The sequence below is a fragment of the Coffea eugenioides genome, chromosome 5 (genome assembly GCF_003713205.1).
Source record: "Coffea eugenioides isolate CCC68of chromosome 5, Ceug_1.0, whole genome shotgun sequence".
Taxonomy (NCBI): domain Eukaryota; kingdom Viridiplantae; phylum Streptophyta; class Magnoliopsida; order Gentianales; family Rubiaceae; genus Coffea; species Coffea eugenioides.
In genome coordinates, this window is record NC_040039.1 from 49,867,975 (window position 1) to 49,889,498 (window position 21,524).

Below are 21,524 nucleotides of genomic sequence, written 5' to 3' on the forward strand. Positions count from 1 at the left end.
TCCCCGTTAGAGATAGACTAATCGTGCAAAACTTTTGTTAGTGGGATCTAAGGACGAACTTTTTTCAGTTCAGCTCTGCTATGACATCACTACGTTTTCCCAATTATTCCCAACTTCTCTGCAAACTTATGGGGGAGAGTGACAAGTTTGCATGGTCGAGCCTTGTTTTTGGGCAGTGATTACAACCTTTCTTATCTTTCCAGCAGTGTGTGACTCGGGCATGGAAGAAGCAGGGAAGCATATGTTTTGTGGGGTTTCCACTTTTCGAGCGGAATAGAAAGTCCAGATTTTTAAGAATCGTGAAATTTCACTATTATAAGCATGCTAAATTAGCAATCTCTGGTAATTTCAAAATAACAACGTAATCACTTCAACAATTTCTCCACCAGTGATAATAAAGCTAATAATAAATAACTAAGGGAATTACTTCCAAAAAATGCACTAGAGATTTTTCGCAGAAGCTAATGTGTAAAGGAAAGTTTCCCTCTTTCAGCAGGATCTGTTCCTTTTTCGTTGAAAATCTAATTATGGACGAGATCCCTTTCGGCAGGAATTGTTCCCTTTCCCTTGAAATTGAAAATCTATTTATGGGGGGCATGTACATGTTGAACTTGTTCATTGATTATTTGTCAAGAAACTGTCTACTTCCTGCTTCCCCATCTTCTTCTTCTTCTTCTTGTCGTTAATTGTTTTGGCAAATTCTTGATTCCAAAAACATGGTGGAGGGACAAGAAAGACCATTACCACAGCAATTTCCTGCACCAGGAAAATACCCTTGGCTGTTATACCGTCATGGCAAAGGCTATAACGACCTAACCTTTTGCACGATATCTCCTTCTGGACCTGTGAAGAGCGAGCGAAAGAGGATCCCAGAATTAATAGATAAAACAGTTGTATATTGTTCTGAAGACGGCTGGTTAGTCTTGGCCGATATCGAGACCAAGTGGACGTACTCAATTTGGAACCCCGCGACTTCACAATGCTTTGATCTTCCCCGTCTAAAATCAAAGCTGCTCTTTATCGATAGTTTCTTGTCATCGCCGCCAACTGATCCAGGCTGTTTGGTAATGTTATTTGTGGCTAAAGCCCCGATAATCTTGTACTGCCGTCCTGGTGACCAAGAGTGGACTGAGTTTAATTATGGTGAGAGTTTGAAGGCCCAAACTTCAACCACAAAAGACAGCCGAGAAAATTTTCTGTGTCAACCCGTAAGCTGCAATGGTAGAATCTATGCGACATCCGCAAGGATTTTCTGTTTGATGCGCATAAACTTGGACAAGGAATCCAACACTATTTGTGGCATATCTTTATTGAACCAGCAAAGGCCACCTTGGTACCACTTCCACTCAATTCTTGTAAACCTTTGGTTGGTGGGATCTGGGGATGAGCTTTTCTCAGTTCACAGCTGTTATGGCTCGCTAGACTTTTGCGACACCCTGACTATTGAGATCAACAAATTCAACTTCCCATCAAATTTATGGGAGAAGGTGACAAGTCTGAATGGCCGAACCTTGTTTTTGGGCGAGCACTACAGCTTTTCGTGTCCGGGTCCAATGGCGTCGTGCGACTCAGACTCGGACATGGAAGAAGCTGGGAGAGGGAGTTGCATTTATTTCACTGACCGCTTTGATGCAACGTTGTACTCGTACAAGATCGAGGATGAAAGCATTACAACGTATTTACCTTGCCCGGATTTACCAAAACCATGGCTTCTTTTTCCCACTTGGATAATGCCTGTTCAAAGGTAACGTTAATTGAAAGTTAAATCCTTTTTGGCGTGTAATTTCTAGTGCAGAAACAGTTGCAGATATTCATTGGATCTAATCTCCTCCTCCAAACAGGTCCGAGCACCATACAACTACCAAAGAAGATGAAGAAATGCTGCCCCAAGAAAATAATGTTGAGGTCAATAATAGTAGCGCAGAGATCATCGAGGAAGAGGGACGCTTGTGCGATCTCCCGCCAGATATGCTCGCAATGGTCTGCGGAAATCTTTCTTTTGTTGATTACATGAATTTTCGTTGCCTTAATAGAATCTGTGCCTCCACCGTTAGGATGAAATCCAACTCACTCCCTCGGCCATTTCTCATCTTCTCCAATAGAGAAAAAGGAGTCTATGAAATTGTTGAATCCAGGCTACAGGGCAAGCACTCAGTCACGGTTCCTGAGGCTATTGAAGATCATACAATTCGCTATGCCAAGGACGGATGGTTACTGCTGGATAAACGAAATTCTGTTGCTCTCTTTAATCTATACACGAAGGAGATCATTCGTTTTCCGGATACGCCTCGTGAGTGCTACACAAGCTTTGTTTTTACATCCTTGCCATCTTCCGCGGGTTGTTTCGTTTTTGCAAGCTTAGGAGTTGACAAAGAAGTCTGTTTCCACCATTTCAAAATGGGAGAGCAAGAATGGAGGCAAGTGGGATTTGGCCAAGCCGAAATAAAATTCCAGCCCGGTTTTAGCAGCCCGCTGCTCCACGGGGGGACTTTCTATTACCTAAGCAAGGATGGCATACTTGGAGGTCTAAAGCTAGAAGCCGAAACTGATAATGACATCATGGAGATGGAGGAGGATGGAAATGCCGAGGTTGAAGATGGTAACTATGTTATGGAATGGAGAATTAATCTCGACCTGGAAAGGCCTTGCAAGAATTTTCGACGCACTTACTTGGTGGAGTGTGATGAGAATCTTCTGTCTGTATTTGAGGGGCGCAGGGGAAATAGAGTTTGGATTCGAGTGTACAAGCTAATTAACGACGAGCAGAACTGGCAAGAGATGAACAGCTTGGGGAACTATTCACTGTATCTCAGCCGGTATTCATCTATCGCCCGCCTTGAGGAAAGCCCAGATATGGCCAACAGAATTTACTTTCCCAGATTTTATCAAGGTGGCCTGCTTTATTATTCTTTGAGCACCAAGAAGTATCATTCCGTTGGAAGCGACGATTTACTGGACAACTTCTTTGGCACTACAATGTACAACGATTGCGCTTGGGTTGATCCGAGACGGCGCTAGATTTTTACTTTTTGTTGTTGATTTAGGATTTGATTTTGCCTTCTAATAATAAGTTACACCTTTCTTTCTTTGATTTCATGTGCCCAGGGCACTTACATGATTTTGCAGGCAACTTCTAATTAAAGCCGATATGCAGTGTGTAACTGTATATGTTAGTTAAAGATCTTGCAGTGCATTCCGCAACTTCTTGAGTTTTCATTGTCTAGAGTTCCTAAATCTGCAAAAGGAACCAAATTTGCAACACGTCATAATGAATCCTCTTTTTACGTTTCAACTCTTTCCATGAAGAATTTCAAATTATGAGGTATTACAACTCTGAAGGGTTCAGCCTTCAGATACTGGACCTCAATTACAGATTCACATGGCTCATCTGAACTTATTACGCTGGGATCCTGGCTGATAATGTCCACAGAATCATTTCAGCTGAGAAGTCACAGCACCGCTATGCATTCTATTTCAATTTTTGCGTCCAATGGTAAAGCTGCTACTTGGTAAGTTGATCGAGCTGGCGCCGGTGATGTAAAGTCTGCAACATAAACAGGCCAAATAGATTACAACCCATTGAAAGAAAGAAAAGAGAATCACATAATTCTGGCCACCATGTCGTAATTTTAGCTGGGATTAAAGTCTCCATAATCAATAATCCTTGACAAGAAAAATGCAGACAACATCTGTTCCTTCAATGCGCTTCACAAACCTTACTCTTTGCTAGGACAGGAAAAGGGTTCTTAAGTGTTCTTGATACCATTAAAAATAGATAACCAAGTACTGAGATATTTGAACCTCTTCCAAATTAAGCAAGAAAAAAAGAAGCCCCACACAAGATATTAGAGAGAGAGAGAGTGTGTCTGTGTGTGTGTGTGAGAGTGAGCAAGTGAGTAAAATAAGTCCATCAATACAGCAATTACTGAAGATCATGATAATCCACCACCCATCAGAATCATTTGGTTTAGTTGAAAGGACGCATATTCAGACCTTCAGATGAAAAAAAGAAAGCGCGTGGTTTTTAGGCAGAGCAATGATTTTATTCAGTGTCATCAATATTAAAAGAGTATCTATATGTTCCAGCTTAGTGTTTGAATAACTGTAAACATGATTTGTAGGTCAGAATCTTTATGGATTACTCTACCTTTTGCTACAATCTCTTAAAAAATTTAACATGACAAGGAATCTTCATCATGTTTCATGAACTTTTTGAAATTGACCAAACCATGACAATTAACACAAGCATTTGTAATTGTAGAGTCCACATATCATAGTAGAAAAAGACAATCTCCAAAGCATGAAAGGAAAAGGACTAATTTTGTAATCTGTAAGGGCTTCTTAATTTCATCTTCCATCATATATCTGTAAGGAGACATTACGATTGATCAAGAAGGCACAACTTGTCCTTTAGCTATTAGTTTCAGCATCTTAAACATCCCAAAAGCTCAAAACAATAAGAGCCTCTTCAACACGCTCTTGATAAAAACACACCCAAATTCAAGTACCTCTTTCAATTAATCTCCTAAATTCCCACGAATGATTTTTTTTTTTAGTCCATTATAAATGCTGTAACTCTGTTACAACAATCATGAGACACATGATTGTCAGCTGACAAGAATTTGGGATCGAATCATGAATGTCACAAGGAGTATGCTAGCTTCTTCCCCCCCCCCCCCCCCCGTATGTTCTACCCCCAGACAGAATTCAAAAATAGGAAAAGGAAAAATGAGAAAAGAACTTGGCTTAGTTCAATGGACTCACATTTAGCATAAATCTCATTGACTTTCTTAAAATCCTTCAAGTCAGCCAACCTGTAACAGAAAAAGAAACACTCTTAGCCTTAAGGATGGAAACTTTCTGAAAAGACAGAGAGATACGTTAAGGTTATATTGAAAGCCTAGAAACGATTGCTCACATAATTGTTGTCTTAACAACTGAGGAATAGCTAGCACCACTTGCTTTAAGTATCTCGCCCATATTCTTAAGAACCTGTTAATTTGCATTAGCACAAAAAGTGTTAGTAAGATCCACTCTGTAACTATAATATCTGGTAAAATATTCAGAAAAGAAAAAACCTAATTTCAGATACTTCATTTACTCCACAACCATGAACATAGCAATTGAGAATCCTCCACAAACTTTGATCGTGCACCACATTGTTTCAATTAATTCATGTATGTGTATTTCATAAATGCATCAGCAGCAATTCCATCGGTCAAAAGTTTAACACTTACTGCTACACTCAACCTATTTAAAAGAATGACTGGCGACAACACTTAGCATGTACCTGCTCTGTTTGATCCTCAACACTATCCGAGACAAACTTCCCAGTCTGGATTTTCAACACAAAAAAATTTATTACCCATTTTTAGTGAATAAGATAAATCATCACATATTCAGACACATACTACGGATCATTAAAAACAATGTCACAGACCTCTGGAACTAGACCAAGAACCCCAGACACAAAAAGGAGGTTGTTTGCTTTTATAGCTTGAGAGTATGGCCCCAATGCCGCTGGGGCCTTGTCAGTCCGAATAGCTTCCTTTATACCTAGAACACAAAAGAATAGTTTGCATAGCAGATAAAATCGCATAAGAAACCCAACGAGAATGCATAAGAGCACAAAAGTAAGCCCATGCACAGACAAAGTTCCTATAATCCATCAAATGCATAATTCGGTACTGAGTAATTCATTCATCCATGCGGTGATATGCATTAAACTTCTGTTGCCCTACCATCGAGTATAGCCTACTGATTAAGGTTCGTGGTTCCTCATCTCAGGACAAAAGCTTGTTTCTCAACGTCTCTGTCCCTTTTTTTCCCCATTAATATCATTACACTATTGATCAAATGATCCAGTCTATGAATGAAATTCAAGTTCAAACTAGGCTTCTATACAATCATCTTTGACAAATGAATTATATACATAAAATCGTGCTTGCATGATCCATTAAAAAAATTCCACTCTAAAGAAAATCAAAACAATAAATCGACCCAAAAAACCAAAAAAAAAAAAAAGCGTAGAAATGTCTAGTTAAGTTTGGTTGCGTAGTGTTGAATGAGGTACAACTAGTATTGCGTGAGATGCCACATCTAAAGTGAGTGACTTTTGACACTTACTGGCATCAGCGGAAATGCTTAAGGAAGCGAAGAGTTTAGACCGAAATGCCGAGGAGGATCGGCCGATGCCGGCGCGGCCATCGACACGCAGCCGAAGCAGCCGACAGCTAAGGGAGCTCGAGAGCGGAGCGGTGACATCAACCGCCGGCAGATGGAAGCTCTTTGCAGCGGCCAACCACGCCATAGTAGTAAATTTTTTACCCTTCAGTCTCCACTCCAGAATCTCACACAATGGCCGTTATCTCGTCTACGACCTACTCCCAAATCCCAATCCTCTATGCCTTTTCGCAGTATTTTCAAGGATTTGACTGTTGAGAGAGAGAGAGAGTCAAGACACGGAGTCGTGTGTACCACCGCCGGTCTCCGAAACTCAAAAGCGTCCGTCTTTTCTAACATATGTTGCCTGGGCTTTTGCGGAGCGTGGGTTTGCATGATGACATTCATTGGAGTTGTGCATCTCAGGCCCAACTCTAACTCACACAACTGAGACTCTTTTTTTTCATCAGGAAAGGACGGAATTTAAAAAGCGAGAAAGAGGAAAAAAGAGGAGTGAGATTTAAGAAATTGAGAGGAGGGAGCGAGAATTGAATTTAGAACATCTAATTCTTAATATTTCAAATTTAATCATTAGATCAAACCCTTTTCGACGATTGTGGTCAGAGCATCGGCGCGTATTTCTTATGTTTTTTTTTTTTTTGGTTTGGAAAGTTGCAAAGATATTTTTCAAAAAAATTTTCGTCTCAAAATTTTCTGCAATTAGCATGTTTTTACTTTGTAATTGTTTATTTATTCCAAGAATTCACGTTGAGTTGGTTAGAGTTGTGAGGATATTTTACCTTTAATTTATGAATTAATCTTATATAGTACACCAACAATGTCCACACCATTAAAGTTAAACACATGAAATATATATATTTATTTATTTATTTAAATTCAAATTTAGATTAAGTTTCATGCATTTAATGGTAAAAAAATATACACTCTTAACTTAACGTATAAAAGATGAATTCTTACTTAGTTCACACATTGCCATTGTACAAGTGATGCGGTTGTACTGCATACATAGAGTTTTCATTCCATTTTTCCCATGACTTTCGTGCATTGGAAATTAGTCTGGTAAATTGTCCGATGAAGAGAACCCAAAAATGTGAGTGACCTTTTTCTTTTTTTTTTTCTGGGCGAGTGATATCATATGGTTAATTTTAAAAAATCGAGAGTACACAAAAAAATTTTGTGAAAATGTGAGGGGTCACTCGATTGATTTAAGGTTTGGTTTCTACGGTGAAGTCGATCAACAACAGAATGGCCAAATAAAGGCCCACAGGCAGGCTGAGTTAGATTGGCAAAGGCTGTGGTACTTGCAGTAGAGCAGAGCAAACAAACATGTCAATCCAAACTAACAAACACTACTGGTGGTACCATAATACTACTAAACCATCATTGGATTTCGCACTAATTCCTTACATCCAATTGCCTGACCATCATTGGACGCATGTTGTAATTGTACGTATGATGATGAGATTTACCTAATTCAATCAAAGTTGGCACAACGCTAATGCACTAAAATACGGGTTCCTTCCTGCTCTCATTTTGTGCTCTGCATCTCCTCCGGGCAAAGTGCCATCAAATCAAATATCTCTTCTACAAACCGGGCAAGTGCCATTCCTGTTTAACCATTCATCTATGCAATTTACGTGGAAAGAATGTCCACAATTAGGAAGCATCCGTGCACAATCTCCGTTCTTGAAGTCCTGTTTATTACAAGGTAATAATAATAATAATAAGAAAAAAAAAAAAACAGACCGATCAGTGATCATCAAGATACTCCATTAAATATATATAGGAGGAAAATAATAGGTGCCAAGAAAGAAAACATTTTCTTGTTCCTGTCCGGACTGAGGAAAATAGATTACCGTCAAGCAAATTGCACAGATTGTTTCATGGCAAGAAGGATTTGTGGTCTCTATAGAATGAAGGTTACATGTAGGTAGATCATTGATAGCTTCATGCGATAATCCCCTGATGGAATTGACCTCAAAAATGTCTGAAATCTCCCTCAAATTTGATTCCATGTTGCTAATCTGCAATTTGAAACAGCCGAACTTGATAAGCCTACTACTAGCTATCACCGGTCTGAGTGACAGTAGTAGTTTTGTTAGACATGAACCAAGAAGAAGAAGAAGAAGAAAAAAAAAAGCTGAAATAGAGAAACAATTGTGATGCTCCTATATAGTATACATGTGCTAGAAACAATTGCCTAAGAGAGAGTAGTGGTGTGGTACTGTGGTGGTGGTGGATACTCACTTGCCATTGATAAGCTTTTAGAACAGCAGGACTGACCCACTCCATGAATATCTTTCCATTCACAAGACTACATATGAGAGCAACCTGTCCAAAAATATGTAGTCGTAAACGTCCATTCTCATTCATTCATTGTCATTGATAAATGATAATGCATGCAGCTATAATGAAAAGCATCACTCCAGTGCCGTGTGCATTTACCCTCGTGAAAGTGAAAGTGAAAGGGACATACAATTCTACTTTTCTTTCATTTTAAAGTTCATCATGTTTACCTACCACTACCAGCCCAGCTGTCCGTTGTTTTTAATTAGCACCGGACGCAATTTCGATTTACCTTGGAAAACGGCTCTCCATTAACCATCAGTTCCAATAACTGGACCGCCGTGATGGCCCCTGCCACCGCACCAACTCCGGCCCCACGGAAGAGTCCAGTTTCTGTAGTCTGTCCTTTAATGGCTCCTGATATTGTCCCTACTGTTGCTCCCCCTACAGTGCCAAGGAAATTCAAGGGAAAGCAGGGGATATTTTCCGTATTAGATTCAAAAGATCAAACCTTTGCCTGGAAAGTAAAAGAAAGTCTGGCGAAAAAATAAATAAATAATTAATTAATTCAAGAAGGGAAGAATCGAAATGCTGGGGAGTCAAAGAAACTTGCCTAAAGCAAAGATGCAAGTGAGCAGAGACACAGCAGTTCTCTTCATCACTGTAAATAAGAGCCCGGATCCGAAACAGCTCAGTTCTGTTGAAAGCCAGGAGAAAATGCGTTCCTTGCATTTGAAGGTCAAATTACCGAGCCCAGAAAACCATTTCTTGATTGCTGGATGACAGACCAACATGGCCTGTGGATCCCTTCAAGGCTTAGCAAATGTTTTGCAGAAGGTAATTAAAGGAGAGCGTTTGTGTGTAATTTTAGCTGAAACCGGTAGAATTGAGAAATGCGTGGATGAAGTGAAGAAATATGTATGAGGATTTATAGGGTGAGGTTAATGTGTACTGGTAGAGGAGCATTTAATCCGCCTGATGGAGCTGTCGTGTACGCATGTGCTTGCAAGTTGCAAGTTGCATGCATGCGAGAAATATATATATATATATATATATATATATAGCCAATGAGGCAGTGCGTGCGGCTCCCCTTTACTAAAAGACTTCAAATCACAGGAGTGATCATTTTGAAAACGCACTCCAATTCCTTCATAAATTCACATTTTCTTTTTGTACATAAACAATTTGTACCATCAATCAACGTTAGAATTTGAGTCTTACCGTCTGGCTATGGGATAATCTCATTAAGCCTCAGGTCGTGTGATCGATTCTGACTCTCTTACTGTCTTGTGTATTCTTGAGAGCGGGATGTACTGGTGCAGAAAAATTAGTTTGGCAAAAGTTGTGACACTCGCTATGTTGACAAAAAAAAAATAAAAAAATCAACATTAGAATTTGAGTGATTTGTGAAATTAGAGTGAAGGCGTGAAAATTTAACGGATCTGGGGTCTCTACTGTCGAATATTTGTGTCTGGTTCTGTACAACACTTGGTGTTAAATGGTTGAATTTTGGTGTAAACATGAATTTCGTATCCGAACCGCCGGATTCGGGTACAATAATTAGACCGAATCAATCAACTGGAGGGACCCGGGTTCCAAATTTAGCAGCAGCAGCATTGATTTTTGCTCCCTGCTTTTGTATTGGCATTGTTGAGTCAGCTCAGCTGAGGAACCAACTCAACTCCCGTGTAAGAGTTCCAAATTTACGGAGGAAGAAAACAGGAGTCCGTCCATTCGCCTCGACCAGATTGGAAATGTATGCACATCCAGGAAAATGAATGCATGGCCAAAATGTTCAACTAAAATCGACTCCAGCTACACGGACCTAACACCATTAACTTCAGTCGATAAGATATCTTTATAAAATTACCCAATTTGCATCTGAAACCGGGTGCTGCAAACCATGGTTAATCCTCAGCCACTGTGGCCTGATGACTCGGAAATTGGAACTTAGAGAAATGGGCCATCCTGTTTTTGAAGGGGGATTGTATGTGGTCCTTATCTTGCATTAATGGCTGCTGAGATTTTTTTGCGTCTTGGGTGAATGGATCTGTTATTTTTATTATTTTTTTTTTTTTAGCACGTACAGATACTGCTACTGGCCACTGGGGGTTAGAACGTATTTATGTGTTGATTTCTTTATATTTCTCCGAGGAATCATCAAACTGTAGCTATGTCACCATTTTCTATTAAAATAATTTTGTTGGGATGGTCAGCTTTCCTCTTCCATAACTTCTGGTAGTTATTGATTCGCATTTTGGATTGCGAGCAGCTAATGTTTGGATTCTTGGGGTGATCAACACATGTATTATGGGCTCGTTATTAATGCATGGAACTATAGATTATTTTTTTGGAATTGGATATACTACTATTTTGCTGACAATTTGCCCACGATACTGTGGAGCTTTGGTATTTGATTTTCGAGGTTGATTTGGTAAAACTAGAAGGACAAAATCTGTCTGTATGTACTGACTGTTATTTTGTTGCAGAAGAACTGTGAGGATTCTACCCTTTAGAAATACAGAGATTGTCTGGTGGAATCGAAGTAGATAACAGTGATAATAAATGAATCAAAAAAAAAAATTGAATGTTATATTTGTTTATAATGCTGATATTTCAGTTTTGAGGTTCGTCAAAGTGAAAAAAGAATTTTATGCCCGAAGAAGCTGTTGTTTGCCATCTGAAATCAATTGGGTTGCTTGGTGAATACTATCCTATGTCAAGGAGAAAGGCCGTAAATTTTCTGTATGCATCTCAGGTCATATCAGGGATATGTGGAGTTGTACGAGTGCAGCAGAGTGCAAGGTTCCCACGTTGTAGAGAATCAATCTTGCTGTGCTGAAAAATTTTTGGAAGGCGCATGCATTTTGAAATCCAGTAATTCTTCCGGGACCAAAAACGATTGAATATCAAATTATCAATATCTCGAGCTGAAGGGAAAATATTGCATTACAGAATATGGGTTCTGCGATGGTAATGATGCCCTTGTACCAGCATGAGACGCCCAAAATAATCATGGAGATGAAGGGCAGTGGAAATGGCATGAAGACAACTATGGCCAATACGGTTTGGTTGAGATTGCAAAAGCTTTGGCCAGGCCAGCTTCTACATGACAAAACATTTCAGTATGCAGGTTGGAGCTCCATCCAAGTTTGATGAGAAAAATGGGACTTTAGGGGTCAATGGATCTTATGATACTACCAGACTAGCTGGTCTTCTTGAAGGTGTTATCAAGAAATACATCCAGTGCTACGGCCATGGAAACCCTGAAACTGAGATAATAATAACAAAACGCAGATGATCCAACTGAAATGTGCTGCTTGTGGATTTTTCTCTGATGTGGACATGAGGGACTAGCTTACTACTATTATTCTGAAGAACTCACCTGAAACAAGAAAGTGAGCCAAGTACACAACAGCCCTCCAGTGGGCTGAGGCTCAAGGAAGGTGAAAAACCAGTTCTTCCCGAAAAAGAGACAAGTGGCTCTGCTGAGCCTGAAGGCACTGGTTCACCACCCATAGGCCATGCTGTTGAGACAGAAGAGGATGATTACGACAGTATCGTGTGGCAAAGAGACATGTCCCTTGATGCAGCTCATCAGGTCATCCAAGAACATTTGGTTTCTGATATGATTATGCTACGAGTAGGTGAACAAGAGAAGCAGCCAAATGCAGCTGACAAAACACGTGGGAGTCCCAAAGGTGCTTCATCACGACCTAAGGATTATGCAACTGCTGGGCACGGAGACAAACCCATGAAAGGCGGCTTGTTCAGGAGGTGAAAGGGATTCTTAAAAGGAAAGTTGCAGGGAAATCAGGTCCAGTCCTCCTTAGCATTGCTTTCTAATTTTGCTCAGGACGTGATGACAGCTCTCTACGAGGCATTCCTCGATGATGTTGAAACTGAGTTTGCAAAGGAGGTTGGCAAAAAGAAAAGCTATTTTACTGCAGCAGTCGGTGCGGATGAGGGCTGGCAGTTGATTCTGCTTCGAACAATTGAGCAATTTTGCAAGAAGTCAATCAAACTCAACTGAAGTGAAGGAAGCGGCTCCGGTTCTAAAAGGAAAAGCCTCGTGTGATTTTGGAGGAAGAGTTTACAGTACAGTGGTTTCAGGAAGGTCGGGCAGGGAAACAAACATTCCCCAATTTGCAAGCACTCTAAACGCTGAGTCAAAAATCGAGGGTTGTTGATTCCACTAGAACCTTTTTCATTTTTTTGGGGGCCGCGGCCGGAGGGGAGAGCGTGGGGGAAGGATGGCTTTGGAGTTGGACCCTTTGAGTCCCAATCAAAATGCGGACCCTTTCAGGAACAAGTGATGAATGTTAATATGCGAATTTCGTAATTTCTGTACCCTTTTCTATTTTGCTTTATTTATTTTTTTTTTTGCTAGCTATATAAAATAAAATACACATTTATACCCTCCTCATGTAAGGAGAAAGGAACCAATGCAGTAGGAGTTTCGTGCGCTTCGTGGATTATTACCTTATTTGGTATACAATTATATTATATTATCATGTTTGGAGTAAAAATAATGTATATGAATAAAATATTTGATATACATTTAATATAACATTATAATGTATTTGTATATCAAATATTTAAGGAATAATTTCACAAACCTCCCCTGAGTTTTCTCACAATTACAAAAAGCTCCCCTCAGGTTTTAAAAATTATATATATCTTCCTTACTTTTACTGTTTAGTAACATATATAGGTCCAAAATTTTAAATTTTCTTTCAAAAATCCTAAATTGCCCTTGTATGCAAAACTAAGAAAGAAAAATATAATATACTTAATCATTTTCTTTCACACTTTGCATAAATCAACAAGCCAAATTCTTAAGAACCATTCAAACATAAGTTCTAAAATCAAATAGCCATTCAAAAGATCCCAAATTGCATACACAGTATCAATACTTGTTATGATAAAAAAAAAAAAAACACACACACACACACACAAAACCCCATTGACAACCAATTTTATACCCCCAAATTAAATATCAATACTCAAATATAAGCTAATTTGACCTAGAACCACCATTACAACTCTCCTATGGCCTAAAAAATATTAATATCTCAAAAGTGGAGAATAAATTCTACTTCCACAATAATCATAATAAAAAATTTCTAATCCAATGAAAAAAGCATTACGTAATTATTGACATTTTATAAAGTTTTTTCTTAACAACAAACAAAATATTGACAAATTCCACATCTTTAGTTCTTTTTCCTATTTCAATCATCAATTTCATTATTTATTTCTCTATCACTGCGAGTCTCTTCATTTTCTTCTAATTTGACACATAATCTGTTCCCTTTATAGATTTTGTAATTTCAATTTATTAATATACACAAAATTGAATATAATAAAAAGAGGTTATATTAGCTAGAAAAAAGACAAGAGACGGCAAAATAGATTTGTTTTTTTAGATTTTGTAAATTTATTGCCTTAAATTTAAAATTGTCTACTAAGTGGAGGGTATTATAGATATTTTACTATATCAAGGGAGGTAAGTGTAATTTCTCAAACCTAAGAGGAGCCGAGTAAAATTATCAGAAACCTCAAGGGAGGTTTCTGAAATTATTCCAATATTTAAAGGCGTAATAAAATGATCGGACAGAGCCCTGCAAAGTGCAAACGTAGCCCCACCGAGTCCTTGTCCTAATGCAAGTTGCAAGGCACTACTAATCTCAAAGGACAAGCCCGAGACGAGACGGCTGTGGTCACTAAGACAGGTGCTGTGAATTACTAAAAGCCAACCAAGAGAACTAAACCAACAAAATGAAGAAACACCAATCATTGAAAAAGAAAACAAGAAAATGGAAAGATTCTGATCTGATTAGTGATTACAAATTAGTAGCAGTACAGGTACAAAATATAAATTCGGGTCCGGGTTTCGTTCGGAGCGATAGAGTTGCACCGAACACGCAACTGACGAGCGTCTAACTAATTTTCACTAACTTACAAAGAAGATGGACGCCAGAACCGTTCACGAAACCGTCACTCTATTGTATTTGTATAGTGTATATACTTTTTAAAAAATAAAATAAAATAAAATTGGAAAACTTATTTCCTTAACATCCGCAAATTTGACAAAACATCTCTGTTTCCCCGAAAATTTGACAGCAAACTGAGCTACATTTCGCCATCGCAACTTTTATGAGTTTTATATTTTATTAGCACTACCTACCTGTGTGATTTTAATATATATATACATTTCCGCCATTAACTACATAGGAGCGAGCAATTGATGATCATATTTAAATTAGAATTATATCGCTATCTCTGAGCAAGGTAATGATGTTATGTTAATCATTTCTTCCTTTATTTCGCATCTTATATGCTCTCTCCTATTATTTTCCATGAATTGTGTGAATTCAGTATTGCACTTGTGAAGAATTCTTATTTCTTTTTTTCTTTTTTTTTGGTTTTGAATTCGGGTGTTTTTTTCTTTTCCTCAAATTCGTAATTACGAGCTGAATTTATGATTTAGTGACATGCATGTTTGGTTAATGAATTTTGTAGGAAAAAAAATGAAATTTTAAGATACCTGTTGTTGCATGTTTGATTTTAATTTTTCTCCTTCTCCTGTTTTATTCATTTCTTGTTTAACGGAAAATCGGATAGAGTAATTATTTGTGAATTTTATATAAAGTGAAAGCTGTAATCTTTGATTATGATTGAAGTTGGAAAACGATGAACACATGCAACAAGAAGGGGTGAAAGTTTTTAAAACTTGGCGGTTGTTCCCAGGTGGTCCCCATCTCACCTCTGAGCCCACGGAAGGGAAGGTACTCCAGGAGAAACAAGAACTTCTAATGATTGAAACCTAAGCTTGGTTTTGGACAGTACCGTGGAATTCAGCTCAATTATTATGGCTTTTTCTTGGGGTGTTAGGTGGGGTGAAAAGAAGGAATGGTTAAGGTGTTAGGATCAAGTAATTCTTCGTGTTGCACTCACGCATTACTATTATGATGCTTGTGTCGGTTTGCATGTCAGCTATGATCTTTGTTGTTGGAGTGCGTTGCTGATTCCCAAGTGCAAAAATCCCAGCTTTAATTGTTTCAGTTAAGCTCGTTTTTAAAGAACAATTCTCCACCCCAAATAATTCTCCTTATTCTCTAAAACTTTCGACTGATTATACAAGTATTCATGCACTGACTGGGAAATATTCACTGACATTTCCATACCTGGAGAACTTTTAGGCCCCTACTCAACACATACTTTAGGAAGAGACGCCTGCTAAGTTTTTCTAGGGAATGGTTCTTGATGGTTTATGCCAAGTTGGTTTAAATTAGGTAGATGAACAGTGACAGGGCTTGAGAAGGAGAACCTTCTGCTGGCTTGTCAGTCTTGCCACAGGTAAATTTTAGAGCAGAGCCACCATCTTTGGGTTATTGTAATTCGCATGCAATCTGGTTAATTGGGGTTTTAAGAAACTGATACACCAACAGATATTTTGATTGGTATACAGGTAAATGTTGAGATCACATATTTGTCTATTGCAGCAAGAAATTAAGAATTTGTTTTACCCCTCATTTACCCAGTGATTAAGATGATTTTCCCCCCTATTGGCAGGCATGGAGGTGGGTTCTCCTGAAAATGGATTTGATGAAATAAGCGACCTTTTCAAACACGATGAATCCACTTTATCTGAAGATTTAGGCCTAAGCTTTCTAATGAATAAGGATGTAGCTGCAGATTATGCGTTTGGTGACTTGGAAGGTGAAGATAAGTTCAATTTCTGTTTCAGTGAGCAAGGGCACTGTGAACTGCCTTCACTGCTGTCTAATTTCAGATACTATGACCCTCCGGGACATCCTTTGGAAAATCTCCATTCTTCTGCTCGAATTAGTAGCAGTAGTGATTTTTTGATTGATACAGATGCTGGTGTTGTTTTGAACGAGGATAATTTGCAGATGAGATCGCCCAAAAACCACCAGCATGAGGATACTGAGAAGTTATGTTCTGGTTATCTTCGTGATTTTGCCTCCCAAGTAGATTTAGAGAGTATCAATTCTGAAGTTCCAGAGGTCTTTTGCAGACAACCACAGGTACTTGCTTCAATGGGGAACCCTATATTGGGAGGAGAAATAGTGGACACGCGAGATTCTCCTCCGCACTACAATATAGGTGAAGAAACCTTTTCAAATCCACAGCACCAAGAACTTGACCAGTCTGAGTTTACATCCAAAAAAGAAGAAGAAGGTGTTCCAGTTGACCAGACAGAAACGCTTTATCTTTCTCTAGAATCTGAGAGTGGAGATTTCAACTCAAGAAACTCTGGAGATGGTAGGGAAGAGCTCAAAGAGCTTGATTTGCCCCATGTTGATCAGTATGACCAAGAGAGAACTTCGCACTTTTCTGTATCTACAGGAGTGATGGGGGAAATATGCGTTTCGCCTGAGACATCTCTTTACGCTATCAAGGTTCCACATGATCAGAAACTGTCTGCTTCACATGGTCTTCAAGATGTATTATATTATAATGTAACACATGATCCAAAATGCTGCAAAGCTGAATGCTTTGACCCAAGTGAAGATCCCCTTTCTGTGAATCAGTCGTTACATGCTGCTATGGAGAATTGTGCATCTTCAAAAGGTTCTCCTGCGAAACATGTTCATGTAGCTAAAATAAATGATCAAGGAGTAAAAAGATCAAGATCACAATCACCGGTTAAGCAAACATATTCCACTTCCAGGTGTAAGAAGGATTCTCAAACTAACTCTGAAGCAAGACTCCCACATTTTAAAAGTTGGTGCCAAAGATCATCTGACAAAGCTGCTTGTTCATACCAGTCTCCTGGAAGTCCTATCAGATGTGTTATTCAAGAAGGTCACAAGGAACAGTCTTATTATTCTTCATCAAGTAACCACAAATATGAATTAGCTAGGACTGGTGATCGGGGTAGGGAAGTCACTTCGAAGGATCATTTGTCAGTCACCAGTCGACAGAATTCTGCTGCTCTACAAGAGTCAAGGAGAGTGTTTAAGGATAGTTCTTCTTCCAAATCTGCACCTGCCTCACCAAGCAATCACTCCTTAGAAATTACTAGTCGTCGGAAAGTGGAGAGGTCAGGTTCGCCATCACCAATCTCGCGTAGGAATCTCAAGAGAGAATGTGATAAATCTCTTTCAAGGTATCCATATGCAAAGGATATTTGCAGGCAATCCTCAAGGTTACTTTTCCTTCTTTTGAAGTGTTACTGCAACGATAGAAACTAATTAGATATTTATCATACTCGATGAACTATTTTCTGTTTGTGGACTTCGTACACTCGTTGGCTTGCACATTTACCCGTTCTTTGGACTAACCATGTGTTATACTATAGTTGTCTGCTTCTTCAATTACCTATTCTTTGGACTGGCCGTGTGTTAGAATCTACGCTTGCCTCTTCAAGATGGATTAGATTACTACAGGACTGATGGCTTATTTGTTATAATCGTAAACATAGCAACCTCTTTTCATTTTTGTGAGTGTGTGTGTCTGTTTTGTTATCTAATTTTGCCATAATTCCTTTTCACTCGAACTCAGGACGAGGTACTCCTCAAGGCACAAATCTTCCTCAAGGAGCAATTCTGCTCATAATACATCTCTTCGAGCCGGATACTTGTCACGAGCTTCTTATAGGAGGACTGGAATAGGGAAACCTGGGAGATGTCTGTTTGTTGCAGGCTTTGAATTTTCAACAACAGAAGGAGAACTGGAAAGGAAGTTTTCTCGATTTGGCCATGTGAGAGATGTTCGCATAATTCGTGACAAAAGGTAATATATCCGCCTATCATTTACTCCTGCAGTGGAACTATGATAGACAATTTTGGAGGCCTTAGCTTTCACCTAGTGATCTACCTTTCTATAATAACAAATTTTGCATTTAACATGTTGTCACAAGAAACATGTAAAAAGAAGATTTTCTGCAGTTGTAAGATCTTTGTTATGCTGCAGCTGTTATGAATATACTCACAAAATCAAGTCATTTCCAGGAATTCTGTAAACTATGAAAGTGCTTAGAGCCTCGAACATTATGCACACAAACATACGTGTAATGCATATGCGGGTTTTGCACATTGCATAGGATCTCATCTAGAGTAAATTGAAAACATTTTTCCATCTAAGGTCTTCTTTTAATAGTCAAGCGTGATTTCCAAAAGGCCATGAATCCTTCTGCAATTTTTGTCTGGACAATTGGATTTCCTACTTAGTTACAGTCGAGGGATTTTGTAATTTAGGAGGGGCCTACTTTCCAAATGTGTTTGGAGCATCTATTTCCTACGGCAATCTTGGATATACTAGGCAGCAAGTAGGTACTTAAAGGACAACATCAATTATAGTAGCTCAAAAGTCTTAGCTCAGAGTTATCTGTAACGATGTTGGCCTTACTTTTGCTAGTGAGATTTTAAGGTGAACATAAATGTTTTACACCCCCAAATTATTGAATGCTTGGAACAAGAGCTTCTTTAAAAATTGAACTTAAGGAAGAATGAAAAACAGCAGCAATGTACCGCAATGTTGGTGCTTAGAGGGGTCGACTGGTGTTCTGGTTCTTCTGTAAACAGCTAGAGCCGTTCACATTAGCTTTGTTTTGATAGTGAAGCTTTTGCAACCGACGCTACTTTTATGCCCTACGGGAATGCGTAAGCTTGTACAAATACTGCTGTCTTATCATTTATTCAACGTCTTGGCTAGACAATTTGTGGACTGAGTTGATATGTAATGCATGCTCTCTTTTATCTTAATTTGCTATTTCTTTGGTGATGAGTGAATTCTGAAATTCTTTAATTTCAACGCTAGGTCGGGGCTTTCACGCGGATATGGATTTTTATCATTAGAAAGGGATGAAGAAGCAGATGCGGCCATTAGAGCTCTGCACAAGACAGACTGGAATGGTCGTGTTGTTCTTGTGGAGAAATCAATTAAGTGAAATCTCATTACCTGTATCTGAACCAGCTTATAGTTTCTTGTTCCATGATATTTTGACTGCAAAGTTTTGTTCTAGCCTGGGCAAACACATATAGTAGCTCAGCCTGAGATAACCGGGACATATAATAGTTACTTGGTTAAAACTTTTGTCTCCCTATCCATTAACTTGATAACGTCTAATGTAGTGATTTTTTGTGTAATGTCTTGGTGGTTTTTGTTCGTTTGATCTTCCTTAAAAGATCTAAACTCAAATTGAAGCTCTCTTTCAGTGACTCAGTCGTTCGCCTTGGAAGGCATATATATATATATATATATATATATATATATGAAGTTAAATAGTGAAAGACAGTCAGAAACTCCAGGAGATGGGAAATGCCAGGTCAAACATGGGTGAGTAACAATAATCTGATGCCCATCTGTTTTGTCTGCCATACCTTTGATTCAGGTAAGCACCAAAGGCACATCAACATCGAACCAGTCATGCATATTCGCTCACGGCTCAACTCAGGGGAGGGAGGGACAGCAGGGTTCTGTGACATGTTGGAGAGTTTTTTTATTATGATGTGTTTGGGCGGCCGAGGCATTGAAGTTGGGGTTTAGTCCTTGCTTGGGAGATGTTGCCTTGGTTGGATGACAAGTTTTTTGCCCAGTTTGTCTCTTATAAGTTTTTTAAAAATTAGCTACAGTAATCTCAAAAAATTTTTTAAAAATTTTAAATTATACACTTCAAAATATTAAAAAAAAACACACTTCAAAAATTTTTTTAAAAACTTCTACAGTAAAGTTTCAGACAAACACTCAAAAAACTCACTTATCAAACGGATTGTAGCCGACCTGGTGGTGTAGTCCCTAGTTAGGGCATCCACCAGAGTTCGACCCTTGTAACAAAAATAGGGAATAACCTAACAACCCAAATAAGGGTTGGGGTCTGAAGTGGGATCAGGTCCTTTTTTGCCGTTTTAGACACACAAAAAAAAAAAAAAGGTTGTTTTGGTCAAAAGCGTTAGCAATTTCATTCGTAGAATCATGTATATACCAACCCAATATTTCCTAACGATGAATTGAATGGCTTTTTTTTTTTCTTCTTCTTCTCCCGTTTATTTATTTAAAGGAAAATTTTACAAGGTCAAAATTTAAGAATCAGAATGAAAGACTTCACAGTTGTTTGATTAATGTCTCTTTATCAACAGCTAAGAGTGTTGCCTATTTATTTATACTAGTGCAAATTTGCTGGAATAGTTGATATATGAACACGTCATGCTAGGATCATTGAGTGAAGTCATCAAGGAATGTGTCTTCCAGCTCACATATTGGCGGCTACATTGCCTTTGTCCTTTGAGAGAAGTAATGTATGGTTTGTAAACTGCCCAAAGGAAATTAATTATGCTGTTGAAAATGATTTAATTACAATTGATAACTTTTTCCTCTCAAAAACTCGAAAGAAAAGGAATGTGACTTACAGGAACCAAAACTGCGTAATAAGTACTTAAAAAAAGCAGGTCGGCTGCTTCTAGTTCTAGACTTCTAGGTGGGAAAGTTGGAAGCAGTCCACGAATGTAGGGTTCTAAGTTCTCAAGCAATGTGGACAACGTCCTTATCCTCAACATGTATGGCCTCTCTCAGTCATCTCTATGGCAGAAAAAAAGTGTATTTAATTTTCTTGAATTGCAAATTAAAAGGTATATACAGAGTCTAATTATTTTACAGTCTTTTTTTTTTAAAAAAAATATTGCACAAATAGAAAGAAATTGAATATTCTAAAAAAGTGTTTTTTTTTTCCTACAACTTTCATTCTTTTAAAAGGTTGAAAGTATTTTATATTGTCAATAAATACGACGAAACAACAAAAAGATGCCATGTATCACATGCTTGCTTTTCCTAATTTCTTACTTATTAGTAATTTTCAAGATTTCAGCCATATTTCAAGATTTTGAGGTTCCAATTTCACCTTTTCTGTCCTCTGCCTCGTATAAAAGAAAAAAAAAATAGGGAAACAGCAGCAACAAATTTGACCCTTTTTCTCCAAAATGTAATAATGATGATGATGGTGATGATTATTACCAATAGCCATTGTGCATCCCACCACCTTTGAATTGTTTAGTTAACTAGTCCCAGCATATGCCTAGCTGCCAACC

General features: G+C 38.4%; 4 protein-coding genes and 1 pseudogene across 4 annotated transcripts; 3 read left to right on the top strand and 2 right to left on the bottom strand.

The window, feature by feature from the left end:
• The first annotated feature begins 716 nt into the window (after window positions 1-716).
• LOC113771949 lies at window positions 717-3,018 on the top strand. Its single transcript, XM_027316494.1, has 2 exons — window positions 717-1,744; window positions 1,842-3,018. The coding sequence occupies exons 1-2, from the start codon at window positions 717-719 to the stop codon at window positions 3,016-3,018; spliced, it is 2,205 nt and encodes a 734-aa protein (XP_027172295.1).
• Window positions 3,019-3,252: 234 nt separating this feature from the next.
• On the bottom strand, window positions 3,253-6,496 carry LOC113770650 (reactive Intermediate Deaminase A, chloroplastic). Its single transcript, XM_027315177.1, has 6 exons — window positions 6,127-6,496; window positions 5,441-5,556; window positions 5,291-5,335; window positions 4,919-4,992; window positions 4,765-4,814; window positions 3,253-3,544 (listed from the first exon to the last, which is right to left on the bottom strand). The coding sequence occupies exons 1-6, from the start codon at window positions 6,308-6,310 to the stop codon at window positions 3,450-3,452; spliced, it is 564 nt and encodes a 187-aa protein (XP_027170978.1). The 5' UTR covers window positions 6,311-6,496; the 3' UTR covers window positions 3,253-3,449.
• Window positions 6,497-7,460: 964 nt separating this feature from the next.
• LOC113770662 (NEP1-interacting protein-like 1) lies at window positions 7,461-9,387 on the bottom strand. Its single transcript, XM_027315192.1, has 5 exons — window positions 9,083-9,387; window positions 8,762-8,913; window positions 8,431-8,514; window positions 8,040-8,207; window positions 7,461-7,877 (listed from the first exon to the last, which is right to left on the bottom strand). The coding sequence occupies exons 1-5, from the start codon at window positions 9,261-9,263 to the stop codon at window positions 7,755-7,757; spliced, it is 708 nt and encodes a 235-aa protein (XP_027170993.1). The 5' UTR covers window positions 9,264-9,387; the 3' UTR covers window positions 7,461-7,754.
• Window positions 9,388-11,122: 1,735 nt separating this feature from the next.
• Window positions 11,123-12,638, top strand: LOC113771950 (annotated as a pseudogene).
• Window positions 12,639-16,049: 3,411 nt separating this feature from the next.
• LOC113771951 lies at window positions 16,050-19,568 on the top strand. The gene is made up of 3 exons (XM_027316496.1): window positions 16,050-17,608; window positions 18,004-18,234; window positions 19,261-19,568. The coding sequence occupies exons 1-3, from the start codon at window positions 16,050-16,052 to the stop codon at window positions 19,388-19,390; spliced, it is 1,920 nt and encodes a 639-aa protein (XP_027172297.1). The 3' UTR covers window positions 19,391-19,568.
• The last annotated feature ends 1,956 nt before the right edge of the window (window positions 19,569-21,524 follow it).

What these genes read in the sequence shown, in the direction of transcription:
- LOC113771949 (XM_027316494.1), top strand. Translation starts at nt 717, where the DNA reads ATGGTGGAGGGACAAGAAAGACCATTACCACAGCAATTTCCTGCACCA. An exon ending in TGGATAATGCCTGTTCAAAG is followed by an intron (nt 1,745 to 1,841) that starts GTAACGTTAATT and finishes TCCTCCAAACAG; the next exon opens with GTCCGAGCACCATACAACTA.
- LOC113770650 (XM_027315177.1), bottom strand. Translation starts at nt 6,310, where the DNA reads ATGGCGTGGTTGGCCGCTGCAAAGAGCTTCCATCTGCCGGCGGTTGAT. An exon ending in TTGAGGATCAAACAGAGCAG is followed by an intron (nt 4,993 to 5,290) that starts GTACATGCTAAG and finishes GCAAATTAACAG; the next exon opens with GTTCTTAAGAATATGGGCGA. An exon ending in GTTGTTAAGACAACAATTAT is followed by an intron (nt 4,815 to 4,918) that starts GTGAGCAATCGT and finishes TTTCTGTTACAG; the next exon opens with GTTGGCTGACTTGAAGGATT.
- LOC113770662 (XM_027315192.1), bottom strand. Translation starts at nt 9,263, where the DNA reads ATGTTGGTCTGTCATCCAGCAATCAAGAAATGGTTTTCTGGGCTCGGT. An exon ending in CACTTGCATCTTTGCTTTAG is followed by an intron (nt 8,914 to 9,082) that starts GCAAGTTTCTTT and finishes TTGGCACTGTAG; the next exon opens with GGGGAGCAACAGTAGGGACA. An exon ending in TCTGTGCAATTTGCTTGACG is followed by an intron (nt 7,878 to 8,039) that starts GTAATCTATTTT and finishes TGTAATAAACAG; the next exon opens with GACTTCAAGAACGGAGATTG.
- LOC113771951 (XM_027316496.1), top strand. Translation starts at nt 16,050, where the DNA reads ATGGAGGTGGGTTCTCCTGAAAATGGATTTGATGAAATAAGCGACCTT. An exon ending in TGTGATAAATCTCTTTCAAG is followed by an intron (nt 17,609 to 18,003) that starts GTATCCATATGC and finishes ACTCGAACTCAG; the next exon opens with GACGAGGTACTCCTCAAGGC. An exon ending in CGCATAATTCGTGACAAAAG is followed by an intron (nt 18,235 to 19,260) that starts GTAATATATCCG and finishes TTTCAACGCTAG; the next exon opens with GTCGGGGCTTTCACGCGGAT.